Raw genomic sequence first — 23236 nt, 5'->3', positions numbered from 1 at the left:
TTTTTGATGACCTTTGGTGCATCTTTTTCTTTGAGAGATGGTTGCTTGACCTCATTTTTCTCCACTTGCTCAAGTTGAAAGATTGGTGCCATATGACAAGGTAGATTACTCTTCAAATATTGAGCAAATACAGCCTCTTTTGGATTTTTATCATTGATAGTCCCTTCATGGACAAGACAACTTTCAAGAGAAGCCTTTGGATAGCTCTTTCTAAAGTGCTCTTTTGCTAACTCATCAACTATATCAATTCTCAAACAAGAGTCTACATTTTCATGTTGCTTCTTCTTGTCATTGCCAATATTGAAGACTAACTAATCCTCTCTGACTCTAAGAGTAAGCTTTTCACCTTTCACGTCAATCAAAGCACCAGCTGTAGCCAGGAAAGGTCTCCCCAAAATGATTGGCATATGAGAATCCTCTTCCATGTCCAAAATGACAAAGTCAACTGGAATGTAAAATTTTCCAACCTTTAGTGGTATATTTTCTAAGATCCCTTTTGGATATTTAATTGATCTTTCTGCCAATTGAAGAGAAATGTGAGTTGGCTTAAGATCTCCCATGTTAAGCTTCTCATAAATGGAGAGGGGCATAAGGCTTACACTTGCCCCTAAATCACATAAAGCTTTTGTAGAACATGATTCCCCAATGTGGCATGGAATTGAAAAACTCCCTAGATCCTTGAGCTTTGGAGGAAGTTTCCTTTGGAGGATAGCACTGCATTCTTCTGTCAAAGCTACAGTTTCATGGTCTTCAAGTTTCCTCTTGTTTAAGAGAATTTCTTTTAAGAATTTTGCATAAGAGGGCACTTGTGAAAGAGCATCAATAAAAGGCACATTTATGTATAGCTTCTTCAAAACCTCTAAGAACTTCCCAAATTGCTTATCAAGCTTGGCTTTTTGAAATCTTTGCGGAAAGGGAAGTTGTGGCTTGTAAGGCTCTGGAGGTATATATTTCTCTTCCTTCTCTTCAATTTCCTTTTTACATTTTTCTGCACTTTTTTTCTCACTTTCTTGTTTTGCACCCTCATAAGTTTCTTTCTCATTTTCTCTCTTCTCACTATTTTCACTTTTCTCATTTTTTTCACTCTTCTCATTATTTACAACTTTCCCACTTCTTAAAGTAATAGCTTGACACTGCTCTCTTGGGTTCTCTGGTTGACTTGGAAGTTTTCCAAAAGACTTGGTATTTAAGGAAGATGCTTGTTGTGCAATCTGATTTTCCAACATTCTGTTATGTGTTTGCATCTGTTCTAGCCTTGCTTTCATCTCTCTCATCTCCTCATCATGCTTAGTTTGGTTAGCAAGAATCTGTTGTAATAAAGCTTCTGTGGTGGAACTTTGTTCTTGCTGTTTTGGTGGAGGTGCAGGATTCATGTTTCTCTGCTGAAAATTAGGCAATGGTTGCCTATTTTGCTGATATGGAATTCCTTGTTGCTGTTGTGGTTGAAGATTCTGATTTGGAACTTGATTTTGCTGATTTCCCCATGAAAAGTTGGGATGATTCCTCCAAGTTGGATTATAAGTTTGAGAGTAAGGATTCCCCATTTGTTTGTTTCCATAATTACCAACATATGCAGCTTGCTCTCCATAGTCTACTCCACAGCTGGTAGTTCCTTCTGCATAAGCAACTTGTTGTGAACTTCCAGATGATGATGATGAACTAACCAACATACTTAAATCTTCCATCTTCTTAGCCAAAAGATTTGTAAGTGCATCAAACTTTGCATTAATCATGTTGAATGGATCAAGGTCATACATTCCAGCAGCTTGCCTCTTTTGAGTTGGAGCTGGTCCTCTTGGACTACTCCAAAGATGAGTATTCTTTGCAATTTTCTCCAATAGCTCATAAGCTTCATCTTCATGCTTCATAATAAATTCTCCTCCTGTTTGAGCATCAATAATCCCTCTGATCGCAGGAGTAACATTGGTGTAAAAATTCTGATTTATCATCCATTTCGGAATGGCATGATGTGGGCATTGTCTCTCTAATTCCTTCCATCTCATCCATGATTCATAGAGAGTTTCATCTTCTCTTGGTCTAAAAGCTGTCATTTGATTCCTCAATTCTTGAGTTTTTCCAGGTGGAAAATATTATGCAAGAAATGCATCAGTGAGTTGCTCCCAATTTGTAATGGAGTTGTGAGGTAAAGAATCAAGCCAATCCAATGCTCTATCTTTCAAAGAGAATGAGAATAGCTTCAATCTTGCTGCATCATCAGATACTCCAGGTTGTTTTTGCATATCACAAATCATAGCAAACTTCTTTAGATGTGTGTGTGGATTTTCAGAAGGATGTCCCCCAAATTGGGAATTTTGAATCATTTGAAGAACTCCAAAATTCATCTTGTAACTATTTGCTTCAATTCTTGGTCTTGCTATACTTTCTCTCAAATCATCAAAATGAGGAAAAGCATGATCCATCATACTTCCCCTAGGCACATTAGCATTTACAACCTCTTCACCTTGGGCTACATTTTCATTATTTCGACCATTTCCAGCGTTACCGCCATCAATTCTAATTCTTTCATCAGCCATGTCTGCTTCAATTTCAGTTTCTCTCAAGGCTTCTTTCCTTTTTCTGGTTTCTTTCTTGTTGGCTTTACAAAATTTCTCAATTTCAGGATCAAACAATAAGGATGTGTCACTTGTGCTTCTAGCTCTTTTCATAAAAGATTAAGAGTACCTAAAAAGAACAAACAAATACAAAATGAAAAGATAACAAAGATAAAACTATAAACAACTAAAATAATCAAGAATTCAATCTTAAACAAACAACTCCCCGGCAACAGCGCCAAAAACTTGATGTGGCCCAATCGCAAGTGCACGGGTCGTACAAGTAATATAGAAAAGATATCGTTCCCACGAGGAGTTGTGTTAATGATTGAATTTTTGATATAAAAAGTTGACTAATTTAAACTATTTTTAAAATTAAAGCAATAAATTGATGGATATTGAAGTATGAATTCTATATGTGTAAAATTAATGATCTATTTAACAATGTAATGATTTAACTAAATTTGCATCAAATTAAAATAAGCAAATTGAAATATAGCAAGATTTAAAATGGCAAGTAATTAAATTCAATTGAAAATTAACAATGATAAACAAATGCGATTCCGGAGTTCGGGAGTTCATATTCAAGCTATTTTGGGATTTTTTTAAATTAGTTATCCAATCTAGTGGAACCTATGGGTTTTAAGGAGATTAATTCTTAAATCCTTTGAATACCCTTTCGAGTGGGACAAAGAGTGCCTTAATCAATCTAATCCTACTTTCGTGGAGTTAAAATTAATCAAGACCCACTAAGTTCCTTAATTAATATGTAAATCCTCTTAATCCTTAGTCTATTTCTAGATCTAAGTTAATTAAGTCCAATTTCTTGATTATCTATCACAAGGTTTTCTCCTTTCGGTGCCTCAACCATGGATTAAGAACAATACTTAATGGGATCCTACACTAAGCATGTCATTGAGCACACAAGAAATGAATAAAACTCATTAAGACCACAAAATATGGATTACCCAATCAAAATCCACAAAATATCTCAAATATTACATCCCTTACTCCAGAATCAAATGAAAACTACTCACTATCCATAATATTTACAAGATATTCTGAGTTAATATGGAAATAAAGCTTTAATCTAAGCTAAGAAACAAGAAACCCAATACTAGAAAGGTAGGAAAAATGCAATAGGGGAAAGAAAACTCCAAATCTGATTGGAAATGGTGTGGGAGATGTTTTTGACTCTTCAGCTGTTGCCCTCTCATTTTCCTTTTTCTTCCCCTCTTTTCTCCTCTTTCTAAAATGGGATAAGGGTTTATTTATAACTTTTTTCTGACAAGAAGCCCTAAAATGGTGTGTTTGAGGTGTGATTTTCTGAGGGAATCTTCTGCCAGCTCATTATGAAGTCTTTGTGGGACTGCATGAGTGGACTGCATAAGTTATGCAGTCCCTTATGCAGTTTTTAGCTGGTTTCTGGCTCTCTTATGCGAAACTGCATGAGCAAGGTGCAAGACTGCATAAGTTATGCACAATTCTGTGAGGTTGCATAAGGGAGGCACGAATCTGCATAAGTTATGTGGCAACTTATGCAGATTTCGGCAAGTAGTGGGGACAGTTTCTTCTCCTTATGCAGAACTGCATAACTTATGCGGCAAGTTATGCGTGTCACACCTTATCCCTCCGTAAGGCATAACATGCTCCCGTAGAATACTTAATGAACTACCGAACTTCACCTACCGATAACTCATTAAGTACCCTACAAGGGATTTTAAAACAATTTTCTTACATTTTGGAAGTGGTGAGCATTTTGGTAAGAATTAAAAACCATTTATTCAAAGTTTAAATACTAGTAAAAAATTTTGTCCATTCAAATTTTGTCGCAAATTTTATAAAAATTTTGACAGAGTTCCCTCTGTATTTTGAGAAACTAGTTCTTCAAATACCTGTAAAAAGCACTTCCAAAAATATTTCACAACTCCCAACCACCAATAATTCTCAAATCAACTCAATCAAGGCACTTCAAATAATTTCACAATACAAATCAAGATTTCTCATCTCAAAGTATTTAATATCTTCATTTACAAAACATAAAGTAGAAAATTCATGTTTACAAATATTAAATTCTGAAACAAACCCAAAATAATATTATTACAATTTATTTACAATGCTCAATTTACATTGATACTTATAACATTACTGATATTTACATCAAAATAACCATAAGGGTATAAAACAATACCGTACAAAAAGGGATCAAAAGATCTTGTCAATTCCATGACTCTCTCTGCTGCTTTCTCCTTGCTTTGATCTGCGACAGTAAATTAAACTATCGCTGAGTATAAACATACTCAGTGGTGCACAATAAAGATTTAAAATGTGATACATAAATCATTTATTGATGAAACATAATTTGAATACTTCACAATCACATTTCACAAATATCAAGCTCATAACAACTCATTTTGTCAAATAATATATTAAACAACAGTTTAGTCAAACAATTGCGTAAACACAGTGTTGCCAAAGTCGTACACAACTTAAGCCATGACACAAAATTTCCGATCAATGCCGTGTTGTACACCACGACAAAGCAATCTCAACCCCATTAATCGAAACCAATGAGGGAGGTGGCTAGCTAGCTAATGAGTACTCATCCGATCTACAACCTCAACTGGCAAGCCAGAGAGGGAGGAAAATAAACGATCTCAACCCCATAAATGGAGGAGGCATGATAAGTAACTGTCATGCTAAGTGTGAATCAAAAATTCGTTTCAAACATTTCATTCAAATATTGCATACAAAAATCAAATCAATTTTCCAAAGTTACAATGTGATCACAAGGTGGCAACACAAAAATTCATGAATTCATAATGAGTAATAAATCAATTTTTTCAAGGATAAAATGCTTAAATAGGGTTTATTGTGCACAAACCTCAAGCGAGTCGTCCCTTAACCTCGACTCGTTTCCTCGGGTTCCTTCCCGATATTCTTTTCAACTGAAACACAAAATTTTACAATGTTTCAGTACTAGAACTTAACATAAATCCCAAAATAAATTTTAACTTCGCATTTACCTATTTCTAACGTGTTAAATTCGACGTTCTCAAAATTTTGTGTTTCGGGTTACTATTCACTGCACTATTTAAGTCAAATAATTGACTTTCTAAGGATTAATAGGTATGGGAACTCCAACTTCACCCACATACCACATTTTGTTCATGAAACTTGTTGGTTTTGGTCACTTTTTCAAAGCATAGGTCATTTTGGCAAAATTGCCAATTTTCGGTTTTGTGCTCCGAAGTTGCACTATTCCATTGGTCGATCTACTGTTGGAATTTGACAAAACTTCCTTCATAGAAAATGTTCCTTATTGTCTTAAGTGTATTCTCATTTTTGGATCACCTCAATCGGAGTTTTGTAGCTCAAGTTATGGCCAAAATAAGTTTACGGTTCACATGTACTGTTCATGCTGCAATTTTGGGTTTTAGCAGATTTTGATCTAACTTTGGTCAGTAATTTGATCAAGTTAAGTTCATAATTTGGTCTCACTTTCTTCATATGAAATGTTCTACTATGTCTCAGGTTTCCATCGGTTCAAGAATCGCCTAAATCCGAGTTTTCTAGAGAGAGTTATAGCCATCCAAACATTGCTGCTCAACTGATAATTCTGCAGAGTTTCAGTACAGTAATTTTAACTTTGCTCAATGATTTGAATGAGTTAATGGCCTAATTTGGGTTGGTGTTCTTCATGAAAGTTTTAGGTCTATATCATATCTAATTTCTGGTAAAATTTCAGGTCAATTTGACCTACCTAGCTCGAGTTATGACCAAATGAACAGTTACTGTTCATTTGGTCAGTTTTGGTGCAGGGCAGCCTGCAATCAATTCACTTTGGTCAATTGTTTCACCAAGTTTTGGTCAGTTTTTGGTCATGGTTCCTTAATGAAAATTGTGCTCTTTTATGTCTATTTTCATCTCCAATTGGTGGCATATCAATTGGACTTGTAAAATTTGAGTTTTGGTCCTTCAAAGTGGGTTTGGTCATGCTGCCAGCAACATGACCTTTAAACCTACGAATTTGGTTTAATTTCCTACCATTCCCACACAACTTATTTGGTCATAATTGACCATTATTTCATTTTACAATAGGTTAAACATGCCATTTATGCATTTCTCCTAAATTTTGCCTCAAAACCCTAACATTCAAACCCTAGCTCTTCCATCTCATGCATTAAATCACAACTAGTGCACTTAACCTTAACCATTCACTAATCAAAGCTTTTAAACTTATTCTAATGCATCAAATTCATGTAAATCATACTCCTCTCAAGCTGCCCAAATTTCAGTTTGTCCTTCACAATTTTTTTTTTATTTCATTTCTTTAGTTTCTAGTTAATTAGACTAATAACACAACTAATTCAACAAAAAAAATCAAATTTAATCTACTAACCTTAGTGCAGAATTTCTTTCCTTCAAACTTCTTCCTTTCTTCTTTTTTTTTTTTTTTTTTTTTTTGTTGTCAAGTCCTCTATCAAGGCTTGAAATCAAGGTTTAATATTGGAGGTTTAACTTTCTATGGTGGAGTTAGGGATTTAATCAAGCTCAAAATGAGCTTTAATGAAGGTTTTGGGTGAGGGAGAGGGAGAATGAAAGTGAGCTACGGGAAGAAGAGCTTTCTAAACTTTTTTTTTCTTTTATTTTCTTTTATAAATTTTAGTTATGGAAGACCACAAGAAAAATCCCAATTAATTAATTCAATTTATGAATTTAGTTATGACATCATGCATGATGTCATAACTTTTGACTTTTCCAAACTCTTTCCTTTTCTCTTTTTTTTTTATTTTTTTATTAGTTCTTTAATTCTATTGTCAATTCCGAAATTTTCTTTTCTCCGATTTTATTTGACAGTTAGGTCAGGAGTCAGCTCTCGGGGTCAATTGACCAAATTGCCCCTCGCCGGTTCATCCCGGTTTGCAAATAATCCAATATTTCTTCCGGCTCCCTGACCTAATTATTTGACCGACTTAACAGTTCTTTTTCATGATTTTCTCTTTTCCACTGTGTTCATAAGGGTCCTAAGGACCGCAGCGTCACTTTTTACGGTTCGAAATTTGAGTTTAAAATGACTTCGCAGTCGTTCCCGAGGAGGTCACTCATCGCTGTGACTCTCAGCTCGTTTAACCTCTTATGTTCTGTTTTTCTTATTTATAGTTAACTAATTAAACATTACTAATTTTTTGTGTTTATGGCTTCTCAAATTGTCTTAAATGTGGCCCTAATCCCATTAATTGTCCGGACCGACACCGGTCTCCGGAACAGTGAAATATACCAGGCTATACAACGGGGGTGTTACAATGCGTAATTTGGCCAATGCATATTTCAACTTTGAAACTTGTTTTTGATATCTTTGGCTGTAGAAATCACTCCTCAATGGCAAAATTTCTTTTTACTCCTTCAAAAACATCATTTTTCCTACAAAATAAAATAAAATTACAAATTAATCCAAAAATTGGCAATTATAAAAAACTATCTAAATAACTAATGAAATTAGCTAAAAGTGACTAATAATCAAATAAAATGGCTATGAAATTAAACCTAAATTACTATGCAAAATGTATGCATCATTAGCAAAAATATGAGATAATATATTTTGCATTCTTGTAAAAACTTTTTAGTGAAAATAATTAATAATCATTTAAGAACAAAAATTTTAATTTGAGTTTGTTAAGCATATAATTATTCTAAAATTTAACGTAAATTTAAATTGTATTTAATATAATTAATTAATAATCATTTAGGACGTCAAAGCATAATTAGATTTTGATGACTCTATAATTATTTTAAATTTAATATAAATTTAAAATAAATAATTAAAATTTTTAACATTAATAAAAATTTAGTATGATTTTAATATTATAAGATATAAAAATAAATATTAGACTATATTATTAAAATAAAATAAAAAATAATTCGTGTGGGTAAAACAACTCGTTTATAATATATATACAAAAGGATTTAAAAGTATTATTGTGTTTTAAAATATAAAATTAGGATAATCCTTTTATTATATTTTAATCGCTTTTTTACATGAAATCATTTTTATTCTTTAACCATAACATTTTATACTTTTTACATATTTTTAAGTATAAAAAAATAATTTATTATTTGATAACTCAAAAATTAAAAGTTATTGAAAATAAAAAAGTTAAGGATATAAATATATATATATATATATATATATATATATATATATATATATATATATATATATATATTTATATTCAATTGAGGTAATTTAAAAAAAATTAAGAAAAGTAAAAAACAAAATTTTTTATTCGCAGCATTGTTTTTTTCTAAAAAAAAAAAAATAAAACTTTATGTAGTTTTTTTTAAAAAAAATAAAGTTTTCGATTTTCTGAAATTTAGTAAGATTTGAAAAATAAATTTAAAATGTTTTAACTATTTTTATTATAACAAAAGTCTTGTAATAGCCTTTTTATCACTAAAATTAAATTATAAATTTTTATAATTAAAATTAAATAATTATTTAAAAAAATTTTACAATAATAAATATTAATCTTATTATTATAAAATAAATAAATAAACAATATATATAAAAAAATTTAATAAAATAAGTTTTTAAATAAATTTTATAATAATTTATTTATAAAAAATATATTTTTTTAATTAAAAAAATTGTTTTCCATTATTATAAGTGAACGCGTTTTCTATGTTAACTTTTTTTTTTTTTTAATTTTTTCCGTGTGGTTTTTGTTTTATTGATTAATGTGGTCTCCATCTAGCTGTGAAGTGTTGGTTTCTGGTTTGTTAGATGAATGTGTAACATGCAAAACTTATTTTTGTAAAGTTTGATTGATAGTGCGGCACATTTCACCAGTATAATACGTGATTCATGCTCTTTATTTTCTTTTTAAGTAGCCATTTTCTACATTTTCAAGCCATGTACAGACACAATTTAGTTGTTCATCTCATGCAAAAATTAATAAATTTTGTTATATATGTTTTAAAATCTAGTCTTCAGAAGAGGAGTCTTATCCTCTCTAAATTATTTATATTAGTTGAATTTGTTAAATAACATAATTTAATCAGTTTATTCTGTATATTATTAATCATAAATAAAGTATTATTGTTTTTATGCATTATTTTTATCAAAAAATAAGGAAAATACAAGTGTTTAGGATGGCTTAATTTACTTAACTAATAAAGCTTTGTTGTTGTGAGACGTGAAACATGTGAAAATGGTTTTATCAAAATCAAAATGGGCATTGTGTTTGAAGGGAACCCCTCCAATTAGAGGAATCTGTTCTGTACTCTTCTGCCAAACAGAATTGATTTTGGATTAGAGATCCTGATTTTTTCTTTTTAAATTTAAAAATTATTAAGATAATTTAGGAATATAGTTATCGGTTAATTAGATATTATAATTTTTATTAGAAATAATGATGTGGTGTTACCATTAAGTTTAATAACTAATAGGATATAATTAAATCAGATGTCAAACGTTAGGATAAAATTATTTAAAAAAAATAAGGTAAAATTGTAAAAATTATCAAAGAGTGAGAGGTTTTTTTTTTGTGATTTTTCCTAAATTATTAAAATAACATTATATAATTTTTTTTTTAATTTTTAGTTAAGTAAATGTCATGATATGTGAAAAATTAAATTTTCATATTATAAAATAATAAATAAAATTATCACTAAAAAAATAGCAATGAAAAATGACTATATTTTATTGGTAATTAGAATTACGCCAAAATTCATTCATAAATTCTAGCATAAGTGATTTTTACCGATGAAAAAAAATTTGTTGTCAAATTTGCCGAAGAACTATTTTACAGATAAATTATATTTTTTAAGGTAATTTTATGGGAGTTCGTTGTCTTAAAAATTATCGCTATTTACCAATGACATTTTTTATTGATAATTATCGAAAATAAAAAATTATCGCATGCTTTTATTATTATCAATAATTACCGATGACAACTCTTATTGGTAATTTTTTTATATATTTTTAATTTAATTTTTTATTTTTAATTCAATTTAATTTATTATTTTAAATTTATTTTTATTGATTTCTTAAATTAAATTTAAATTTAAATTTCATTTAATTTAATTTTTTCTTTTAAATTTTTTATTATTTTTTAAACTAATTGTTAATTATTAATAATTTTAATTTAATTTAAAATTAATTTTAAATTTTAACATTCAAGTAAATTTTAAAAGTTAACTAGCCCAAAGTAAGCCCCATACAGTGGATATGTCACAATTATTTTAAGTTGGAGAGTGGTTTCTCTTTGTTGGGAACCAACTCCTTTTTAATGTATCAAAAAATGATGTAAAAATTTCACTTTTTTTATAATTTATTGATGAATTACTGACAAAATAAGTTACCAAAGACAGATAATTTATTTTGAAATTTTATTTTTTATTTTCTTATTAATATTATTAACGAAACCAAAGTTCATTTGTAATTACCGATCATATTTGTAGTAGGTAAAATTTTTTAATCCTCTTAAAATTCTTTTCTATTTTATAATATTACTGATCAAATATAAATTCATTGATAATTATCGATGAAATATTTTCATAGATAATTTTTTTAAAAATTTTATTTTTTATTTTCTTCTTAAAATTACCAATGAAATATGAGTTCATTAGTAATTATCGACAATATTTATGGTAGATAAATTTTTTTTTAATCCTTAAAAATATTTTTAATATTACCGACCAAATGTAAATTAATTCGTTAGTAACTATTGACGAAATATTTTTATAGGTAATTTATTTAAAATTTTATTTTTTATTTTTAATATTACCATTTACATATGAACTCTTTGATAATTAACGAGGAACAATTTTTATAGATAAAATTTTTTTAAAAGTTTTTGCTATTTTCTTCTTAATATTATCGATCAAATACTAATCCATTGATAATTACTAATGAAATATATTCATAAGTAATTTATTTTAATTTTTTTATTTTCTTTTTAGTACTACAGATCAAATACGAGTTTGCTAATAATTATCAATGAAAAATTTTCATAAGTAAAATTTTCTTTTTAATATTACTAATCAAATATGAGTTGGTCAGTAATTATTAATAAATATTTTTTCGATAAAAATTTTATTGGTAATTTCATCGATATAAATTTATTTAAATTTTAATTTTTAACTTCTCCTTTTAGTCGATAAATTATTTATAATTATCAATATTTTTTTTATAATTTTCATAGTTATTATTAAAATTTCTTATTGTTTATAGAACATGTAGTGTGAAGATTATATAAGAAAAATACTAAACTAAGAAAAAAGTTTATTTTAATTTAAAATAAGATAATTAAAAACTTAACGCCTTTAGGTGACACATAGGCCTAGCGAAGCACATCCACTTATCTCATGACCAATATATATCCATACACCCTCCAAAGAAAAATTACTTATTTTACACTTCTTGCTATGTCATTTTGAATTAAAAAAAAAAAAAAAACCCATCACCTTCAAATTCTATTTGAAAATTAGATCGGTAAAATTATTTATCTTTATTTAAATATAATTAAATTTTAATTATTATTTTATAATAAATAAAGATGAAATTTATTTAATATTACAAAATAATTATAGTGTTGATGCAATGTAGTATGATTAATTATAAGATAAAAATTATAATTCAAAATAAAATCATGAATAAGCTGATGGAAAAATTAAAAGCTTTTATATTTTAAAAATAATATTTGAAATTCAACATAATCCTAATGTTTAAAAAATTTTCCATATAAAATATATTTATTCTAACTATATTTGTTGGGTTTATATTTATTAATTTACAGGTTCTTAAAAATAAAAAAATAGATTGATTGAATGTTCACCAATATTAGCTAAAATAAGCAGTTCACCCCAAATTTAAATTTATATTAATTACTCTCATTTAATTAAGTTTATATATATATATATACACGTATTTATATAATCAATGATTGCACCGGGATAAGGCTGTTTGACATGTAACCTACAAGAGTGCTTTTTAATACGCCAAAAACAAAAATAAAGCACATGCGTTCAAGCCCCCAGCTTCACTCAAAACCCTAGCCAATTCATTTGCCACAAGGCATGGGACAGGGACTTGATTCTTCTGTATTTTGGTCCAAGAATTCCTTTCTTTTTGTATTTAATATACAGGAATGATAAAAATAAAATAAAATAAAATAAAGATTTTAGTAAAAATTGTAATAAATTAAATTATTGTTCTTATATTAATTTTTTAATTTAAGAAATTAATTCAACTATTTTTCAAATATGAAAATTAATCAAACATAATTCACTTCATTATGTTTTTTTAATTTTTAAACTTTTTTAAACACATCCTGCTGAATATGTATGAGAAGAACATAGAAAAAATTAAAAAAAGAAAAGAAAAGAAAAAAGAACAATCATAAATTCTCCCCAGCAGTTCATTTCAGCATCAAATATATGTTTTCATGAGGAAAGAAACACAAAACTTGGTCACTCCACTCCAACTCCATCTAAATACATACATGTATTCCATAGAGAACGCAACAAAGAAAATGCAATCCACTCTCTTTAATTATTAGTTTTTTAAAATTTCTATTATTAACATTAATTGCTATCTAATTATCACCATGGCGATCCTCATTGATCTCATCAAGAATCACCACAAGTGCCACTATGAAGGCATAATCCACATTGGGATACACAGTCACTCCAAATTTGTCCGCATCCAACACAACAGTTGAAAGTGAACGTTTCTTATGCATCTGCATTACGTACCATTAACATATATATGTCACCTTAACTGAGTATATATCATAATTTGGTAAAATAATGATAATGTGATTTATAAGTTCTTCATATGAATGGAAAAAAATAAAATAAAATTAGAATTGGTTTAGAGCTTAATTACTTGTGCGATGATCGCATTGGATTGCCCAAGATATATGGTGCAAGACCTCTCAGACCAGCTTCCCTTGACCTTGAAATCAGGGACAGTTTCTGCTGTGTTAGTAGCTAAGAATACATCTAATTCTGTTTTGATTTGGATGATAGACGATTTCTTCACGCTGAAAATTAAATTTTTGGGGTTTGCGCTGTCTCCTCTGAAAACAAGCCATCTCCTATGGGCAGTGAATATCTGAAAGGAATCAATACTCCATGGTTAGAGGGAGACTTTTTGAATTCGATCCAATTCGCTTAAATTCGATCAATTTTCTCTAATTTCGTCTCAGTTTTAATTTATGCGGGATTAAAATTGGAAATACCTTTTTCCTACATCGAATCTCCGTAATTCACTGAACATTAATATATTATTTTTTTATTAAAAAATAATTTATATATATATATTTAAATATTATAATTTTAATAAAAAAATATAAATTATTATTATGTCTAAAATTTATATTTTTAATTATATTTTATTTGTTAATAAATAAATTTATATTATATATTAATAAATTAAAATAAAAAAAAATAAAAAAAACTCTCCTCGGAAAATCCGCCCCTCCCCTACGACGAAGTTCCGCTCTAACCCTTAATTCCTATGGCCTATGGGTAGGAATGGAAGTCCCGCTTCAATCCCAAACTTATGAAACAAGGACGAAAGAGCGATCCCTCCTTCAACCTGATCTATTGTCATTCCTAAAGATATCGAAGTCTTAAAAAACTACTTATTCACTCTAGTTGATTTCGAGCCAAGATTTCGATTCCAGCCCTTTTTATTTTTAAAAACCAAACGGCCCCTAAAAAATATTAAAATCTAAAACGGTATCAAAAGTAGAAATCAGATAGAGAGGAGAAAAAAAAAATTGATAGAAAACGTACCTTCTGTAGGAAAGTGGCAATGACATTGCCAGAGGGGTCAAGCAAATAACGCCGATCATGGATGCTTAAGAGTTTACTTTTCACCCTTAAAATCAGGTTGCCCATAGTGTCGGTGACGCCTAAATTACATTCTCCAAGAGCCAAAAGCTTGGTGGACACTTGCAGGTCCATCGGATACTGTGCCAAGAACTGTGGTCCGATCACCACCACTGGAGACTGCAATGGAGACTGCAACGGAGACTGTTGACAAGTTTTAAATATCGGAATCGGGTTACTTGGAAAACGGGCCATAATAAATCGCAGAAAAGAAAAATAACAAGCTGAAATTAGAAAGAGAAACAGAAAGCTAAAGCTAGCGATGGAGAGAATTCGATTTGCGACTTGGATGATATGGATTCTATTGGCTATATATAGGATTCAGTTGACAAATAAACAAAACATCGCACGGCATGAAGCAGGACCAACAAGTGGCCACGTGTTAAGAATTTGGCGGTGGCTGATTAAAGATTTGGTGGCGTGGAAGATAGCATTAAAAATAATTACATACTTTTTATCCATGATACATAATTGTTACATTTATTATCTTCTTACAACATAATAATAAAATAAAAATATTTAACAAATAATTTTTTTAAATTTAATAAATTCTGAGTATTAATTTTCTTACTTTTAATTTTTAATTTATGAAAATAAATTTAAAATAAAAAATTTTTTATTTAACAAAATAATTTTTAAATAATTCAAATAATTAATTAAAACGTACTTAAAAATAATATAATTCATCAACAATGATAACTTTTAGGCAGTACAATTACTTTAAAGTCAAAAGTAAGTTTTAAATAGTTGCTTTAAAGTGGTTGGTTAAAATATATTTTTAATTTTTTACATAAAAAGTAATTTTTAATTTTAAAAGTAATTTTTAATTTATATAAATTAATTTAAAAATAAATAATTATTTGTTTAAAAAATTATTTTAAAAAACTTTTAAGCAATTCTAGTAATTAGTTAAGATGTATTTCAAAGTAATTTAATTTATTGATATGATTATAATTAATATATAAAAAATAAAAATATTATTGATAATTTTAAAATTATATAATCTTTTATTTCATTAAGGAATATTTATTATTTTTTATTTATTTTAAATAATTTATTTAATTTATAAATAAAATTAAATATTAATTCATTTATAATTTAAATTTGACAGACTTTTAAAACAAATCAAATATGTGTAAATCAACCACCAATATTAATAAAATAAAATCAACTTTATTAATCTCAATGACCAGTGAAGATTGATCCAAGGCCGGATTCAATGTGAAGCAAAAGGATTTAATGGTATTATTGTGTTTAAAACAAAAACTTAGGATATTTCATTTATTATATTTTAATCGTTTTTTTAAATGAAATCATTTTTATTCTCTCATCATAACATTTTATTTTTTTTACACATTTTTAGGTATGAAAAAATAATTTATTTTGAAAACTCAAAATTAAAAGACAAGCTTATGAATTAACGAAAATTCTTTATAAATTTATATTATTTATAAAAAAAATTAATATAATTTAAAATTTTAATTTCATTATAAGTTATGGAAAAATATTTGTACATATTTTAATCTATTTACAAGTGGCAATTTGTGTTACGTCTTGTCTTGTTTTGACTTGACACGACACGATTATACTTGATCCGAACATGAAATAATTATTAGTTGTGTTATAAACTCTTAATCCAAACATGATCTATTTATTAAATAGGTCAGTCGATACAATTCATATAATCTATTTAATAAATAGATTATTTAAACAGATAAGAAAGACACGACCCGTGTAACTTATTTAATGACCTATTTATCAAATAAGTCATCTAAACAAATTATATAATATAACCCATATAATCTATTTAATGACCCGTATTACTTGTTTACTTAAAAAATTTGAGATGGCTGTAAGGGAGGGGATAGAATTTGAACTTAGGTCTATCTAGTAAATATGATCTTCTTTATATATAAATTAAATTAAAGTTATATTAAAATAAATAAATAAATAATAATATCACTAATTTATTTTATCCGTTTATTCGTAGAAATTATTTTTTAATCAATACTAAAATTTTATTAAATTTAATCCTTTATTTTTATTCTTCAAATAAATAAAATTTTTATTTTTAAATATTAACAATCTTCAAAAGAAATTTATAGTCATTATGTAGTTTTATTTTCTTAACCTCATATAATTTATTTATGTATAAAATGAAATCAATTATAATATTTGACTTTAATTTTTTTTCACTATATAATTTGTTTAATATAGATGATATTATTCAAGAATTCAAACTTTCTCTTAATATCAAATGTTTCATAAAAATAACAAAAAAAATATAAATTATAATATACTAAGAGTAAAATTATATTTTTAATTATAAATAAAAATATCAAAATAAATTTAAATGGATCAAAATAAAACAGGTTAACCTGTTAACGTGATTGAATAAACGGATTACTCCATATCTTATTGAATTAAGCAGGTCATTTCGATTAAATTCTTATTTTTAGTATGTTATCATTTTGTGGTCCAAACTTATTTATACTAAACTTAAATCTGTTTAACTATGCATCGAGTCATGTCGTGTAATCGGATCATGTCAAAAATTCTCAACTCTAAATTTATTATACATATCTTAATCGATAAGTAATTTAATTAATGAAAAATATATAATTATAATTAAATATATATTATTATAAATAAAATTATATACAGGTTGCCTCTTTTTCTCCCTTTTCGTTTTCCTTGCACTTGGTTGCACCTGCGGGACTTTTGGCCACCCCTTCGGAATTTGATCCTTGCGCAGCTTTTTATTATGAAAAAAATGATTTAGCCTTTATATTTTAATAAAATTAATTATTTAAATTTTATATTTAAAAAATATAATATTAATTTTTTTTATTTTACTTCTATTTAGTCTATTCATTAAATTTTCTATTATTCATATTATTCAAACTATTATTTAGTCCTTTTATTTAAAAAAAATTAATTAATTGATTCTTATTTTTTAAAGAATACTATTATTTAATCTCTCTATTTTAGTGAAATTAATTAGTTGGACCATATATTTTGATAAAATATCATATTTTGAAAAATATATTATTGAATAAAATAGAAATTTTATTATGCGTAGACTAAATCTAAATTTATATTTTTTTTTAATTTTTATCATTTTTATATTTTCTTTATAGAAAAATAATTTTCATTGATTACTTAAAAATTTAAGGAAACTGATTGACTTTTATATAAATAACTTGTATCGTTTTTATCAACAAATAAAAATAAGAAGAGAATGAATGATAGAAAAATGCGGGCATTGAGGAGAATAAAAAATATGAAGAGAAAGAAATAAGAGAACGTAAGCGAAAAATAAGGGGAAATGATTATAATAATTTAGGTATAAAAAATACTTATTGTAACAATAAAAAAAAAAAACCAAGAAAATTTTCGCAGCACAACCCTCCCCCCCCCCCCCCCGCCCTAATTTCTCTCCTCTCCTCTCCTCTCCTCTCCTCCCCTCTCTTCTTCTTCTTTCCTTCTCCAGTGACTAGCTAACGACCTCCCAAGCGGCTCCCCACCCGGCCGGTGACCTCCCAAGCGGCAGCAGCAGCCCGGAATCCGACAAACAGTGGAGAGAGAGAGAGAGAGAAAAAAAAAGGTCCCAAACTTTGAATGCTCGTATCCGGCGATCCCGACGTTCGATTGGAGTGATTCCAACGGCTATGGACTACTAAGAGCCCTTTCAGATGAAACCAGCCTTGCCGAATTTGGTGGCCGTTTTCGATGCCCGCAAGGAGAGAGAAAATCGATTTTTTTTTTTTACTTTTCAACGAGATTTCCGACAATTCGACTGATGGATCGATGATCCAAGACCACCTATGGACTTAGGAGGAGGAGAGAAACATTTTGGTGTAACCATTTCCTCGCAGATGTCGTTGACGACCGGTGGCCGGCCACCGTGCGCGATGGTTCCGATGAGCTTTGGAGATGATTCAACTTTCAGAGGCTTCCTCATAAATTTTTGAAAATTTTGAGACACAGATAAGCTTCGGGTAAGATTATTTTCATTATTTCTCTGTCTGTGGAGCATAAATGCAATGTTCCTTAAACAGGAAAAATTTGAGAAAAATTTTAAGAAAAATATATGATAAAAGTAAAATTATTTGGAGATATTCTATGGTGTTTGTTGAATTTTTGAGTGATTGTAGAATATTTTTGAAAAATATAGATGGATTTTAGTTAGATTTTTAGCATAAGCATATAAGATTATTTGAAATTATGATATTTAAATTTTATATGATTGGTTGAAACTTAAGGATGGAGGTTTAAATATGTGAATATTGAATTGGGTTGAATTGAGAATATGTTAGCTGTTGGAAACTTATGGAATTGAGTAATATTCTTGAATAAAATATTCATGAGTGATTAGAAAATTACCATTACTTTTGCGATAGCTTTATAACTTTATTAAGGACCACGGGGCTAGATTTTAGAATTTTTAGAGCTTCTTTGAGTGGATTTTTGCAAAATGTCAATTATATGAACTAAAACGTAATTTTTAAGATTTTGAGTATTGTTTAGTTTGGAGGGCCCAGGAGGGGCCATATAATGATGATGAGATATGGGTTGAGTTTAGAAGTGCTATTTGAATCATTTTTGGCAGGTTGGGTAGGTCCTAGGTATAGAAAAAACTCTACCGAATTTTTGGCATGAATTAGGTTGTCTGTTGCATCTTTAAAGTTTTATTTTGACTTTGTACTAATAAATTTATAATTTAATTATCAGGTGATTGATGTCAGCTATTTTCCTCCATCCAGCAACCACAATAGTCTTCGGTGTATTGTGAATAAAATATTAATTTTAATTATAATTTCGATATTATTATATATTTCAGCATGCCCATGCATCACTTATAAATATGTATTTATGTAGTTAAACACTAGGCACATTTTATGTTGCATTCATAATTGTTAAAGTGCCATGAATGTTGTCATGGTAATTTGGAGCAGTGTACGTGAGTTGGCGTGCGTGTGGTATAGTGTTGGCTATGGACAGGACGGGTAGACACTGCTTGAGATCTTCGCTGGGACCCGGTCCTTCGAGGTAGACACGGCTTGAGTTCTTCACTGGGACCCCGATTTGGTTTATTAAGCGAAAGTTCGGCTTGAGTTTTTTGCTGGCACAGGTTGGATTAAGAGGGCTGTATAGGAGATCAGCTCTCATATATGTATTGTTTGACCTTATCGAGTGTGTGAGTGCTCCAAATTACCTTTTTGATGTGATTTATATGAAATTTGTGACGATGTTGCATTTCACTCCACAGGATACATTAGCTTTAGATAGCTATAGAGATTATGATTAAAATTGATATTTTACTCTCTGAGTCGAACGCTCACTCTTGTTCACCTATTTTTCTAGGCTACAGGAGGAGACCTTTTTCAGAATAACCTATTCTTTTCCTCGCAGGTTATGGAGAAAATTACTTAACGGTATTATTATTGTCTAAATTATAATTTAGAACTTTGCATGTACTAGTAGTAGTATTAATCCTGTCAGGGACTATATGAATTTAAGTTTTTGTATTAATAAATGAAATTTTTTTATGAGTTTTAAATAGTTTGTAAATGATGTAATAGGGTTGAGCTGGGCTCCCTTAATTTTAGTTTCTGATAATTACTGGGTTAAGTTGGCTCGAAATAAAATTATAACACTTTAATTTAAATTATTTTATATGCATATTGGGCCTAAATTATGGGCCTAGTCATGGGATGAGGAATAGTTAGGCTTACTACAGGCCTCAGGGGCTTTAGGCTGGCCCAGGTCCTAGTGCCGATCCGGCCCATAGGTTGGGTCGTGACAAAGTTGGTATTAAAGCTTAGGCTCCAGATTCATGGGAAGTACATGTCTAAAGCTTTAGGAAAGAGTCTAATTAGGAGTTCACATGCGGAGTATAGGATTCTGTTTTGTCTTTTCTGTAATTCTTTATTTCTAGATTCTGCATTATACCTTGGGAAATATAAAAGTGCTTCAATTAGTGTCTTGATTTTTGTAGAGTACATAGAAATGTAAAATAGAGTTAGCAGACATGTTGAGGTCTGTCATGAGGATACGTACTCCAAGAAATGCTATGTTTCTGTCTGTATGGCTTTAAATGGTGTGCCCATTTCGTGCAAGGAACGAGTACATAAAGGTGAGTCTTGAAAGTACAGTTGCCCTAGATAAGGATGAGGATACCACTGCTGGCAGTCATCAGTGGATGACCCAATCAGAATAAGTTTATGATAATAGAAGATTCAAGAGAGATAGGAAATTGGGAGGCCTAGTCTGTCAGGATGTATCGTAGTAACTATACAATGTTCTCGATGTCTGCTCTGTAAGCTGCAGATTACAGTACCGACATGGGATTATTGTGTAGAGCTGCATATTTCCCTGTAGTGCTTATGATGAGGATGTTTGCAGGCAGTCTCTGTTTTGGTACAGTTATGCCAGAATAGGGTTCTATTACTGCAAAAGAGTTTGAAAATCCTAGGTAGAGATTTAAAACCTTATAGCTAGAATATTAAAGGGTCACAGTTGCAAGGTAGCTAGAGTCAGTGACTCAGTTACCCTAACATGAGCTACAGTTACATCAGGAATTGCTGAAAGACTAGCGGTTTCAGTATAGTCATAAATTAAAGGTAAAACCTATAGGGTGAGGCCATTTGGTCTTTGATATGGGGTCTTAGAGAGTTTTGGCATTGTAATGGGCCTTTTGCCCAAAGTTTAGTGAAAAATAGTATCTTCCTTGTGTAGCAGCGGGGCGCAGGGTACTATTTTTCTCCCCTAAGGGAGATAGGATGCTATGGATGATGTTCATAGCCTGTGAAACGACGCTTTAAGGGGTTTGCAGTATGATAAGAGAGTATATAGCCAGACATGGTTGTGGGAAGGTGGAAGATGTAGTACCTTTTTTGCAGTCAATTATGATGTAAAGTGGTCTTATTCTTTCAAGAGGGATAGGGGTTTATTACTAATAATGGTGACCAACAAAATAGTGCCCCAGATGGGACTGTAGAGTGTGGTAGAGAGTAGTCGGCTCTGGTATTCTGGAGATTGATACAAGTTCCATTATAGGAATCATATATAATCAGATCATGATGGATGTAAATCCTTTGAATTGGATGACGGATTTGGGTGCCCGGTATCTTAAGTTTTGACCAATTGAGTAAACATGGAAAAAAAAATAAAATAAATAATAATAATAATAATAATAATAATAAATAAATAAATAAATAAATAAATAAATAAATAAAATTACTGCAGACTCAGTTCTCGAGGTAGTAAGGGTATTATGTAATCTAAAGGATAAGAATAGAGATTATACAATAAAAGTATAACTGCAATTTCCTGAGTTCCTTTCTAACTTCATATTGTTCAAAAAAATAGTATAATCTAATTATAACAGTATTAAGAGTAATAAATTAGCGAAGATAAATCACAGAAAGCCAATGGATAGAGAAAGTACAGAATGAAAGTTTAGACAATTTATTGCAGATGCAATATAATCTAAATGCTAGTGGAAGTACTAGCTAGAGTGGTCAAAGAACCAAAACTGAGTAGCACAGATATGTGACAATGAGGTAGAGACTCTGAAAGATATAGTTAGCAAGTATAGCTGTCATGTTAGGAAGAAGAATGGAACCAGGGATAGAATAGTCAAGTTCTATTTTGGATAAGACAAAGGAAATAAATGAAAGGACAACCTGAATGGCGCATAATAAAAGGAACAAAGTTAAGATATAGGGTAGGCTAAGTATTATTCTTGGCAAGGTAAATGACAAGGATAGAGAACCCAAAATGGGACCACATTAGTGAGAATAGTGATGGAGGTATGGAATTCAGTAATGTGATGCTCATAGCATGATGTAGTTGAGGTAGTGCCAGGGGCTAAAATATAGAGCTTGGAGTTGCATGATTGGATCATACTCTATCTATTCCCTATTCCTAAAGTGAAGTGGATAGCAATGGGGCAAGATTCTTTTAACTTGTTTACAGTATCAAGAAGATTAGGTAGAGAAAAAGAAGTTAGTAAGTAATAAGTTGAATAAAAGTCAATCTAAGGGATCAAATAGGTATGATGAGAGGAAAAGAATGATAGATAATGACACAGAGGCTTTAGGTTAGACTTTTGAGATAGTGAGAAGGTAGTTAGAGGTTCATTATGAATGTCAGGCAAACATTTTTAGTGTGACCAACAGAATCACTTTGCAGTGAAGCAATAACGATTGAACAACAGTAGAGGTAGAACGAAAAGTGATAAGTATGGGTGGTTATAAATCACTAGAAAGTTCAATGATCAAATTAATGATCATAGATAAGAGTGGAATTAGTGCTGGAAGAATCTATTAGTGAGAGAAATCTTTCAGGATTCAATAAAAGTTAAGGGCACAATATAAACATTGATAGATATGAATCATAGGTCAAGTATAAGTAAAGTTAATAAATTATAAAATATTATTTCAGGAAGGACAATGGTACGATAAAGGGTTCATGCAGATGATACGTTATAGGTAGAGCACAACTGTGCTAGGAGATGATGAAATTTGAAGAGAAAGACCAAGAAACATAGGTTAAACATTATTATATGGACAATCGGGCGTAGTTGAATATAAGAGGATATATTTTTCTTTCTTTTCAAGTTTAGCTTGTGCTTTTAGTTCTAGAAGGTTATATAAGGAATAGAGACTGAGTCAAGGAGACCTAGTTATTTGAGAGTTTGGTAGGCACCAATTCATATATAATTTCTTGATATGAGAATGACAGTAAGTGCATACCTAGTATTAAGTATGAAAGGA

At 29.5% G+C, this 23236-nt stretch overlaps 1 protein-coding gene and 1 non-coding gene across 2 annotated transcripts; one reads left to right on the top strand and one right to left on the bottom strand.

Annotated features, from left to right (window-relative positions):
* Nucleotides 1-1959: 1959 nt before the first annotated feature.
* On the top strand, nt 1960-2066 carry LOC131178816 (small nucleolar RNA R71). Its single transcript, XR_009147825.1, has one exon. It is a non-coding gene; the product is annotated as a small nucleolar RNA R71 (small nucleolar RNA).
* A 10882-nt stretch (nt 2067-12948) lies between these two features.
* Nucleotides 12949-14854, bottom strand: LOC110633745 (protein LURP-one-related 10). Its single transcript, XM_021782473.2, has 3 exons — nt 14358-14854; nt 13444-13671; nt 12949-13297 (listed from the first exon to the last, which is right to left on the bottom strand). The coding sequence occupies exons 1-3, from the start codon at nt 14646-14648 to the stop codon at nt 13151-13153; spliced, it is 666 nt and encodes a 221-aa protein (XP_021638165.2). The 5' UTR covers nt 14649-14854; the 3' UTR covers nt 12949-13150.
* Between the last annotated feature and the right edge of the window lie 8382 nt (nt 14855-23236).

This window comes from Hevea brasiliensis, chromosome 3 (genome assembly GCF_030052815.1).
Source record: "Hevea brasiliensis isolate MT/VB/25A 57/8 chromosome 3, ASM3005281v1, whole genome shotgun sequence".
Taxonomy (NCBI): Eukaryota; Viridiplantae; Streptophyta; class Magnoliopsida; order Malpighiales; family Euphorbiaceae; genus Hevea; species Hevea brasiliensis.
The sequence above is the reverse complement of the archived record's forward strand: the minus strand, read 5'-3'. Positions and strand labels throughout refer to the sequence as shown.

What these genes read in the sequence shown, in the direction of transcription:
- LOC110633745 (XM_021782473.2), bottom strand. Translation starts at nt 14,648, where the DNA reads ATGGCCCGTTTTCCAAGTAACCCGATTCCGATATTTAAAACTTGTCAA. An exon ending in TTGCCACTTTCCTACAGAAG is followed by an intron (nt 13,672 to 14,357) that starts GTACGTTTTCTA and finishes GATTCCTTTCAG; the next exon opens with ATATTCACTGCCCATAGGAG. An exon ending in CCAATGCGATCATCGCACAA is followed by an intron (nt 13,298 to 13,443) that starts GTAATTAAGCTC and finishes TACGTAATGCAG; the next exon opens with ATGCATAAGAAACGTTCACT.